The following is a 10825-nucleotide window of genomic DNA, read 5'->3' as shown; positions in this document are numbered from 1 at the left end:
TGTTACTTGTTGCTCGTTACAAATTACCTTATCACAAAACTATCTGTTACCACTTATTTCAGTACTTGCAGAGAATACCTTGCTGGAAACCGCTTATCATTTCTTTCTGCTCCTTGTTGGGTTTGACACTCTTACTTATCGAAAGGACTACGGTAGATCCCCTATACTTGTGGGTCATCATATAACAGCATGGAACAATCAAAAATTATAGATACGTTGGAGACGTATAAATGTGCGAGCGCCTCGTGCATGCCTCCTCCTCCTTCACCAAGATGTCCTCGAACCTCTCCGTCAGCTTGGTCACCGCACCTTCTCGCTCTTCCCTCTCCTCCTCCCACTTCTTGCCCCGTAAATTTCTTCTAACCTTCTTCAGTGGTTCTTGCGTTGGGTCGGCAGGGTCACCGGTTTCTTCCTCATTGGCTTGGGCGGCGGTCTTGGCAATGAAAAAGTTCCACTTCAGTTGCTCATTCAACTTCAACCAACGATGCATGTCGGTGAAGGACTTCTTATCCAACTTCTTGTACACCAACCATGCACGAGTAGGCTACAAAGTGAAACAACATCAACAATGCATATCCTCTAGTGATCAACAAATCAATACATGTCCGGCTAGTGATCAACAAAACTAAAGTATATCTGGCTAGTGATCAACTTACTTGCTCTGTGATTTGTGCATCGCTAGGCCACTGTGCCATGAGATGCTTCAAGTGCATGCAATACTTGGACACGACCTCTTGGATAGTGTACCATCGATGGTTGTGCGACTTCCACTCACGGTTGCGGATGATCGTATCGGAGTAAGACACGAAATGCTTGTGTTCATGAAACCATACGTGAATGTTCCTCCAAAAGGTTGTGCCCTTTTGCTCCATGCCATGGAGAGGATCAAGGCTAGTGGCCAACCATGCATCGTACAACAGCTCGTCCTCCCGCATGTTGAAGCTTCCTACTCTACCCTTCTTCTTCGGACCGCCGGTTGTATCATCCGGATCATCGTCGTCGCCGTCCTCCTCCTCCCCCTCCGGATGCTGCTATCCGACGGCCCAATGTTGCTTTTGCTATGTGCCATCGCCGGTCTGGGTGTAGGACTGATGCTGATGGTAGTTGCCGGACTGGGTGGGATCCGAGTCTTCCACCTACCCATCCTCATAGCCCACTCCTCCTTCCTCGCCTCCCTCGCAGATGATGTCGAGCATTTCCCTGTCCGCGTCGTATGCCGACCCCCACTCTGGGCATTGCAACAAACAACTTGCGGGCACCCATCTGCTCCCCGGCAGCCGCCAGCGCTCGGACGAGTTGCGGTGAAGAATACTCGAAGAAGAGCGGCGCCGCATTAATGTCGACGATGTAAGGCACCACACATGCGGGGATTCCGAGCTGCTTGGCGACGTAGTAGTACGGAGGCTTGTAAGGCTCTGGCCAAAACGTTGTCTATACTGTCGGTGCACCCATCTGGCGGCGTTCGTCATAGCGGCGCCGACCGCCTCGTCCGCCACGACATCCACACCATCGCCACCACCAGGCCCATCGGCGACCAACCGTTTCTTGAGTTTCTCCTCCTTTGCGGCCTTCACTTTGACGCAACGATTTTGCCACGTCTTCGAGCTGATCTTCTGGGCGAGCGTGATGTTGGGATCCTCCGGCACCTCCGTCTGCTCCATCTTTGATAGTTCTCCGACGGTTCCATGCGTTGGCGGCAGAAGGAAGGATAGGGTGGGAGAAAAGAGCGAGAATTGGGTGCAGAGCGGCGGGGAATGGAAGAAGAGAGTGGGGGATTTTGGCGCGAAAACAGTGCGGGATGCTACCAAAGCGTGGGCTCCGCCTTCCTTTTGGGTGGGCGGGGGGGGGGGGGCGGAGAGCGACGTTTCGCGTGTTCGGATTAATGCAAAGCCCCCACGTTTGTCTCCGGTTTGCGGGAAAAATCGCGCCTGGACAGTTCCATGGAACGATGCAGGACCGCGTTGGATGATTTTCACGGTCCGGACAGCGTGATCTAGACGCAGGCGGGAGATTTGCGGGTCCGGGGATGCCCTTAAGTGGCAATTTCATGACCAACAATGACTGGACAGTCCGTCTGAACGCACAAGGGTGATTTGAGGTGTCCGGTTGTAGTTCCTCTTAAAATTTTGCAAAATTCACCGTTTGGCAAATTCTCGGGGATCCGGACGCATCCCATATCTCCTCCTCCCCCTCTCGTCTCCTGACCTAATCTCGTGCTCCGGGCTTCAATCGGCTGCCGCGTTGTAGTTGCGCGTCGCCGCCGAAGCCTGACACGCCATCCGGCCGGAGTCTCCGCCGCCCTGCCCCCCCCCCGCCCCTTCAGGCCTCGTGCAGGCCGTTCCTCCTGCTCCGCCCTCCCTCGTGCGAACCTCCATCCGCCCCGGCGGGTATTCGTGTAGCGCCGGCCGTCCGGGGCCGCGCCGCGTCACTAGGTAACCACCTCTCCTTACTCCTCCCTCCTACTCCTTCCATCCCTCCCCTGCCATGCTCTTATTTTTTCTAGAATACCCTGCCATGCTCTTATTTCCTTTTCCTTTGTATACGTATTTGTATGAATTGCTGTTGATGGATGGCTGGTTCAGTTGGATTGTAGATCGCACATCGTTTATATTGTTTATTTATTTAAAGAGGGATGGCTGGTTCAGTTGTTTTGTAGATGCGCCAAACTGAACATGTACATGTACTGGTGCAATCCCTCTGTTTGGAAGAGTGATCCGCGTTTAGTGCGAGTAGAGGAGATGAATTATTTTTGTTTATGTTTACTCTGTCGACACACGGGGAGTAGAGGAGATTTTTGTTTTGTTTGGCTCTTGCAAAAATCGGCAGAATGCCATGCTTTTTCTTTGGACTTTACCTAGACCATAGTATGCATTAGTTTCATTTTGCTAGACTGCATACTTTTTTTTAACTTCTTTTGATAAAGTAGAATGTTTTATTCAAAATTGGTGATGAATAATTGCTATAGGTTTCAGATTGTGTCCATGTAGTGGGTGCTTGTATTTGATGATGGATAATTGATTGTGTCCATTTGGTCTGGCTTTTCTTGTACTGGTTGTACATGTTCGGTGAAGTGTAAGGGGAAGCAGATGTGGATGGCACCATGCAGTCCTAGATGGGATAATTTTACAATGTAGGGGTTGGTTTTGCGTGGTTCATGAACCTTGAGATGATGTTACCTGACATGCACACTTGATGGATGCAGTGAGCTATGTTTGCAGTTGTCAATCGTTTAGTTTTTTGTTATGTATTTGTGCCATAAGTTCAAAGCAATGTTTGGGAAATCGTTTTTAAGTGACACTTAGTCGTGCTTAGGCGCTGAGTGATGGCTTACTGCCTCGCTTCTGCCCTAGGCGATGGTTTAACACTAGGCGACATTTAGCGGGATTTTGGCGGCGATTTAGCGCTAGGCGCTGGTTTAGTGTGCGCTGCACGTGGTTTGGCGAGCGAAAGCACTGGGAAATCTATTAGGCTGGAGCTGAAGTCGACTAGGTGGGAGGGGAAAATGGGGGTAATAAGGGCTGGGCTGAAATTGGGTTTTCGGCTGGGGTTAGAAGGGAGGGGAAAGGAGAGGGTGTTGCGATAGTGGATGGCAACATTTGATACTATTCTTTGATAGGTTCACACCATTGAAATTTCCTGCAACACATAATTACCCCATGTACCCATTTATGTGAACACAACATGCAGTACCTGTCGTTAAATCCAAAACTAAGGGGCAATGTCTGTTTCCTCAAGTTCTCTTTTATTGTTTATGCTTCTAAACAGGTGAAATATGCTTCTGCTTGCTTGGGCAATTGATGGCAACATGCCATTTATCTTATTATTAGGCTATGTTTGTTTGAAAATGAACTCCATTTTAGGCTTTTACCTGCTATTTTGCTTGCTGTGTGAACCTGTTGTGTATTTACAATGGCGTGCACTGCATTTCACATGCTATTTCAATTATTTATGTGCTATGTTTCCTATTTTCCTGTGAATATTATTCAAAAGCAGCCATATTCTGTCCAATTTCGAAAGCAAAAAAAAAAACACAAAAAAACGTTCAAGCGCCCAACTGCTCTAAGCTGTGGCCTTCCGCTTCGCTTACGCTTTCCGCTTTCAGCTTTTTTTTTAACATTGGCTCAAAGGTTGGTATTGATCAACGCTTTCTGTTGTATACTCGTGCCATCAGTTCTTTGTATTCGTCTTGGAAGAATGAATATGCTTTGGTTTTAAATCTCTGTCCAACAAGTCACAAGTTTGATTTTTTGGGGGTGAAAATATCTCTACGGATTTGATTGAAATGAAACAATGTGCAGAATTTCTATGAATATTATTGTGTAAAAATTGAATTGCATATGCTGGTGAATTTGAACAAAATTACATAAATTCAGAAACCTCTTCAACTTTGAAAGAGCATGTGTAGTGCTATAATTTAGAACTCACATTACAAAAATGAAATTTTCCTTCAGGGTCATTAGGGGGCATTACGGACTATTCAAACTCAATCCACAGTTTCACTGTTGTTCCAACCAAGCAACTGTCAGCTTTCTCACAGCTGCTTTCCCAAAGTTCACAGCAGCTTTTCCAAAATTTTCAGCTGAACCAATCACTCCCTAATGATTTGATTTTGTTCCATATTAATTCTACACTTACTAAGAGTCTAATCATATCCCTTTTGAACAGGGCATCAACATAGTCAATTGGAGAGGCTTGGAGCTGCTTCAGCATCCTCAGGAGAGCAGCAAACAAGGTAATCTGCTGTTCCTAGCTTCTGTACACATTTTTTTTTGAATAAAAAAATTTAGTAAAACGTATCCCTGTATTGGCGCTTTTCCAAAATGGCAAATTACGTATCTTTATCGGCCCGATACTGATACACCTGTCCGTATCGGTGCATTTTAGTGATTCTTTCCCTAATTGCTTTCAGATATGGATTCAGTGCCACTCACTGCTGAAGCTATTGCTTTTACTGAGAAAAAGATGGACATGACTCTGGGTATGCTATTCATTTGTTGTTTGTTCTGTGACACTGATTCATATCTTGGAGATTAACTTAGCTCATGTTTTTTCTTGTGTGTTTATACAGAGGATATTATTAAGATGTCAAAGAAAAAAGGTCCTGCAGGCAAGAAAGCCCCTAGACAGCAGGTAGGCCTTATAATTCATTTGAGTGCGCCCCTCTTCGCCATGGATAGGGGTGCGTGGAAGCTTGCTATCCATGTGCCAGAACCATGAGTTGGTTGTGAGATCTTATGGGTTTCACCTCTAGCCTACCCCAACTTGTTTGGGACTAAAGGCTTTGTTGTTGTTGTTGTTGTTGTGCCCCTCTTCCTTTACATTGTTATAATGTACTGCCAAGTTCTGATAATTACCATATTTTCTGTAATCACAGGTAAAAAAGCGTCCTTTTCAGAATGGTAATAGTAATCAAGGGAAGGCAAAGGTTCAGCGATTTCATGAGTCTAGATCATCTATACGACAAGTATGTGCTACTCAAAGTTACTGTATATAGATTGCCTTATGTTTGGTTTTCTAATGTTGCTTTGGTTTATTAGGGTGTTCTGGCACAAAGGAGGTCAAATCTTGATGCAAATCAGTTCCAAATCACAAAGCAGGCTGCAAACAAGGCTGCTACTATGCCTGTGCGCGGTAGGGCTGACAGATGGAACAAACCAAGGTATCAACAAATCACTACAATGTTATCTGTCTTTGTGTAGTTACTCTAGTCACTTTATCTGAACAAACAAATTATGAACAGGTAAACAATGGTTCTTTTATTGCTTACGATAAGGTGGCATTCAAGGACCCGTTAAATAATTTGACTTGCACCTTTGGGTCTATTGGCTGAAGTTATGGTGCTGGTGTTTCTGTTGAACCCATATTAATTTTGCTGCTATCTGTATTCCATTGGTTCACATGGAAGTATAAACATCAACCAACTTCGTAGTATTGTGGCACAAGGCCTACTTTTTGGTTGAAGTGTGAGAAATACACGATGAATAAGAGTTGCAGTAAACTGAGCAGATCATATTGGATTGCATGGTTATCTAAGGGCCTTAAACTCACAAAGCTATGGATTACTTTCATTATGGCTGTGTGATCAAAAACTTTTATTCTGGCTGTAATGGACTGATGGTCAAATTTGTGAAGCTGCTGGAACACCTTGGATGTACATCTGGTGTTGCCTTACATACAACAAGGCTATTTATGATGTATTAGCAGTTGGACTGGTGCTATTTTGGGTGGTCAACACTATTTATTTGGGCGGTCAACCTTGTTCTCATTTGCTGGCTTGGTAGGAGCTGGATATGATACTTTCTAGCATCTGATACCACTGGCCACTGGACACCACAGATCCTTTGTATGACCAGAGATAAAGTGGTTTTGACCACTAGCTAAATTGTGCAGACGATAAGCTTTTGTTTGTTCATGAAAACAGTGTGAATGTAGGTTAGTGTGTTCACACCAACAAAATTGTCGTATGCTGTGTCTCAGTAATTTATTTTTGCTGCTGTTCTCATATGCCTGATTGGTTTGTATCATAGTGTCGTGCATTATTGCCAGTGCCTATCTTGGATTTCGATCAGCAAGTGCTCTATGTTTTCAATTGTTCACTGGTTCTCAGCAAAGAAGCTAGCCATGTGTCCGCAGTTCAACTGGGTAATAGTATATCATGGTATCTCATGATTTTTTCTTGTCAAGAATCATCCCAGTACGCCGTGCTGTATGGAGGCTGCCTTTTGGGACCAACTCATGTGATCACTTTCCTTGATTCCTAGCATTCCTTTGGCTTGATTGTCTCAGCAGTCTAACTTGCTATCATGAGCTTAACGGTCTGACCAAGCAGTAAAATTGTGTCAACTGGGAAAGTTGTTGGATTGTCTGCATTCATTTGGTGGATGTAACAGTATAGGATGTGAGGCCTTATGGATCAAGTGGAATCTATATATGCAGTCTTTGATCAGAAATCAGTTATAGTTATCATTTATTGCTTTGTTTTGTTCAAAAACATGGTATGTGCACCTGATTTAGAACATAGAGAATTCTTATTTTGAAGAGTATGGTGATTGTGCTTTACCACCATGAAGAACAGACCATTAAAACTACCTGTTGGTTCTCTGTTGCGCACGATTCTTGGTAGGTAACTCCTCATGTGGGCCACTAATGTTTTGCTCTGTATGCAGTGGCCCGTCTACCTCAGCACAGAGGAGGCCCGTAAGCGAGGCTCTTCAGAACAGCAAGGTACAAACTGATTTGAAATGGAAGTAGACTTAGCAATATAAGCTATGATCATTGTTCTTTATAATATTTGAGGACAAGCCTTCTAATTTTGTTGTTATTTAATGTGTAAACCTTGTTGATCTATTTGTCCACTTGCTTAAGTTCTCTACCTTGTAGGAATGGGAGCACCATTGTAGCACAGCTAGTAGCTATTTTTTTTTATCTAATTAGCATTCTGATTGTTGGTGCCAACCTTTTCACTTGTTTTATGCTGCTTCAAAAACATCGTGCTAATAGAAAATGTTACTTCCAAAAAAGGATACTGTTGCTTGTTTCAGAATAGGCCATGCTGATCTGGATCAGTTATCCAGTATTATCAGTATTGATTGGTAGTAGATGTATTTAATACTCCACATGTTTAGTTGAAGGTACTTGCCAGATATGAAACCCACAAAGTTGTTTGTCGCCCTGTGTATGCCGTGGTCATATATATGCCTGCTAAAAGCGATCACTGATGGGTCTGTGGTTACAGAAGAGATCGCACCAGTGTGCTATTCTAAAGAGTACTGCGGGGATGGCTATCTAAGGGGAAGAATATAGATGTTTATATGCCTTTTATGGTAGGTAGTGGAGCTAGTTATGAGATTTGGTTTTTTACTTGGAAGACATCAATACACATTTACACATATCTTTCTCTGATTGGAGTAGTTAAAACTAGATTGGCATATGATAATATTTTCCATTTATGACGGTTAGGAGTTGGAAGGTATTCTTGTGCATGCATGGAAAGTTGCTTAAAAAACGACTTCATACTCAACTCCTAGTAACATATCTTGATGCGTGTTTGTTTTGCACGCATTTCCACTATCGAAAAATAGCATCTTCTTTGCAGAGTGACATCTAGCATTTTAAGCGCCCTTTTGTATTGTATTTTGCACAAATGTTGGTTCCAGCCCTTTGAGTTTTGGATGTAGGATTCTGGCTTGTCAAATTCCAGTGGGATGCATCCCATGCCTACAATTCCATAGGAAATCTAATATGTGCTAAACCTCATTTTTCTTTTCCTCTCAGAAGTCCAATACACTTTCTCTATCTCTATGGACTCTCCTCATGCCTTCACAATTCCTGTATTTATTTCCTGTGAACCATCGAAACACACTACTTCAAAATTCCTATTTTCGAGATCGTGTAGGAAACCATAGTATATGATATCTTATTCATGTGTTTTTCCTATTGCAATGTTTTTCTGCACCTCGATGACAAACATGAAACACACTGGTTTTTCTTGAGTTGCATGAGACATGAAACCCTGCCTAAACATTTCATATTTGTATTGCATTTGTTGTCCACCTAATACCTTTTTGTAGCATTGCTAATAATGTTTTCTTTCTGTTACTAGGGTAAGGAGATGCAGAATGAGCCTCCAAGGACAATGGATGCGCTCTTTGCACAGATGAAGCAGCAACGGATGAGGGTCATGCCACCGCAGCAACCAAAAGCTCCTACCAATGGCCATCAGTTTAACCAGCAGCGGCGTGGTCAGCAGCAGCGGCGAGGCAGAGGGGGATATGGTGTCCGCAGCGGTGGTGGTAACCGTTGAGCATGGCACCCATATAGAACATTATCACTGGTGTTCCTCGGAAGGGAGAAGCCTCACCCCTGGAATTCTACCTGGCCATGTGTTGCCTCTCGTATTTGTATTCTCTGCGAGCTGTGAACAGAATCTTAACTGAAGTTTACAGGCAGTTTTCTAGTCGCTTGTTTCAAGTTTCAATTTCCGATGTGTAATGGTCGATGGAATGTACGGGAATTGTTTGCTAGTCCTTTGGTTCCTACCGCATTATTACATATGGGGAATTGGTATATTATTACTGGCTGTTTTGGTTGGTAACTATCGTAGTCTTAGCAGATTGAGAGTAAAACGGCAAAGGTGAACTGTTGCGTTTATATCTTTCTAATGATAATAATAATAATTTAATGAAAGCAGATGTTCTACTATGTTGCTTTACTCTCCCTAGATGCTGGTGGTTCTTGAGTTATCAAGGGGTGGTCGTTGAGCCACTTCCTGGTCTTGAGCGTTTGTGGTGGGCGGGATGGTGATGCTGCATCTAGGGTTCCTGTTTTGTTCGTGAGGTCTCCTTGCGATTGCATCTGGAAGTTTTACAGGATCGACGGGGTCTCGTGGAGGAGACCGCTGCCATCTACTCCCTCTGTTCCAAATTACTCGTCGTAGGAATGGATGTATCTAGAACTAAAATACATCTAAATACATTCATACCTATAACAAGTAATCTAGATATATTCATACCTGCGACGAGTAATTCGAAATGAAGGGAGTATGAAGCTGTTATTTTGGAACTGTGATGGCATGGGTAATGCTGCGGCAATCTGTGCTTTGCTGCTTGATGTCCAGCGTTCGTGTAACCCCGAGGTTTTGTTCTTACTGGAAACGGTTTTTGACAGCTGCCTTAGTGTTTGTGGAGACGATTACATATTTGCATATGTATGGACTTTAAAACCGTTTCGGCAAGTGTTGGCAGGAAGAGAGGCCTAGCTCTCTTCTAGAAAAAGGGAGGTTAAAGCCTTGTACAGTGCAGAGTGTTTAGACACACGTGCTTAAGGAGAAATATTGAGGTGTCACTAAGCACTTGTAAAACATTAGCTTTGTCCAAAGCTAGCAAGTCTACACAGGTGCTTAGATGGGGCAACTGTCTTGCGTTCCCTGTCTTGCTAGCACCGGCTCAAGCACCTGTGGCGTCCAATGCACAATGGTGTACAGTGATCAGATCATATGCGTGGATGAAAAGGAAAAGAAGCACTCAGAATAACACCGCATGAAGCGCTGTATAAGAAAGAGACGGTCACTTTTGCATGCAGGCACTGGGGAAGCAGTGAAGCAAACTCAAGCATGTATCTCCTTTCCTGAGCACCGGTGACTCTGATGTGCCATTTTTTTTCACTAGCACTTGTCTTAAGGACATGCATTATATTTACAAAGTCTAGAGAACCCTTAGAATTTTTTTCTACATTGTCATTGGTCGTTTGATTCATAGGATTGAATCCTATAGGATTTTTTCTATGGAATCATGTTATTATATTTCATTGGAAATCTAGCATCCACTCCAACCTTTTTTTTTCACTTTCTTTGTTTTTCCTGTGGCATCAAACACTATGTACTAATCCTATGGGATTCAAGTGGGCATGTCACCCCAATCCTTTATTTTTCCTATTCCCGTGTTTTGAGAATCCTACGAATCAAAGAGGGCCTGAGTTGCACTAGTTGTTTGCTGATCCTAACTGAGAGTGCAAGTTGACTAAAAAAAACTTGTGTTAGTTGATTTGTCAGCATCTCAGATGGCACTCCAACAGTTCCTATTCCTTCTTCTTCCTCCGGCTATTACTATTCTTCCTGCAGCGCCGAACCACCTGCCTTTGCCGCCCGCGGCTGGCGGCGGTCTGTAACACCCCAGATGTAATTTACCTTATATGTATTCCAACTCTTGCCGTTTCCGGTCTAAGTTATATTATTTTCTCGGTTTCGGGTTTTTGTCTCCGTGTGTGTTGTTGTCTTTGTCATGCATCTCATATCATGTCATCATGTGCATTGCATTCGCATACGTGT

General features: G+C 43.7%; 1 protein-coding gene across 2 annotated transcripts; it reads left to right on the top strand.

The window, feature by feature from the left end:
• The first annotated feature begins 2133 nt into the window (after positions 1–2133).
• On the top strand, positions 2134–9068 carry LOC123128204 (uncharacterized). Of its 2 annotated transcripts, none has more exons than XM_044548144.1 (8): positions 2134–2432; positions 4666–4732; positions 4910–4978; positions 5069–5130; positions 5375–5464; positions 5538–5659; positions 7167–7224; positions 7736–7804. In XM_044548144.1, exons 3-8 carry the CDS (start codon positions 4912–4914, stop codon positions 7787–7789), a joined length of 453 nt encoding a protein of 150 aa, XP_044404079.1. In that variant the 5' UTR covers positions 2134–2432; positions 4666–4732; positions 4910–4911; the 3' UTR covers positions 7790–7804. The 2 variants fall into 2 exon arrangements, with proteins under 2 accessions (XP_044404079.1, XP_044404078.1); XM_044548143.1 differs by lacking the exon at positions 7736–7804 and adding an exon at positions 8603–9068 and having other exon boundaries at positions 2140–2432.
• The last annotated feature ends 1757 nt before the right edge of the window (positions 9069–10825 follow it).

This window comes from Triticum aestivum, chromosome 6A (assembly GCF_018294505.1).
Source record: "Triticum aestivum cultivar Chinese Spring chromosome 6A, IWGSC CS RefSeq v2.1, whole genome shotgun sequence".
Taxonomy (NCBI): domain Eukaryota; kingdom Viridiplantae; phylum Streptophyta; class Magnoliopsida; order Poales; family Poaceae; genus Triticum; species Triticum aestivum.
This window is presented reverse-complemented; position numbering and strand designations above follow the sequence as displayed.

Excerpts from the sequence above, each read along its gene's own strand:
- LOC123128204 (XM_044548143.1), top strand. The coding sequence starts at position 4,912 with ATGGATTCAGTGCCACTCACTGCTGAAGCTATTGCTTTTACTGAGAAA. Across the intron at positions 5,131-5,374 it reads AGAAAGCCCCTAGACAGCAG|GTAAAAAAGCGTCCTTTTCA; the intron begins GTAGGCCTTATA and ends CTGTAATCACAG. Across the intron at positions 5,465-5,537 it reads CTAGATCATCTATACGACAA|GGTGTTCTGGCACAAAGGAG; the intron begins GTATGTGCTACT and ends TTGGTTTATTAG.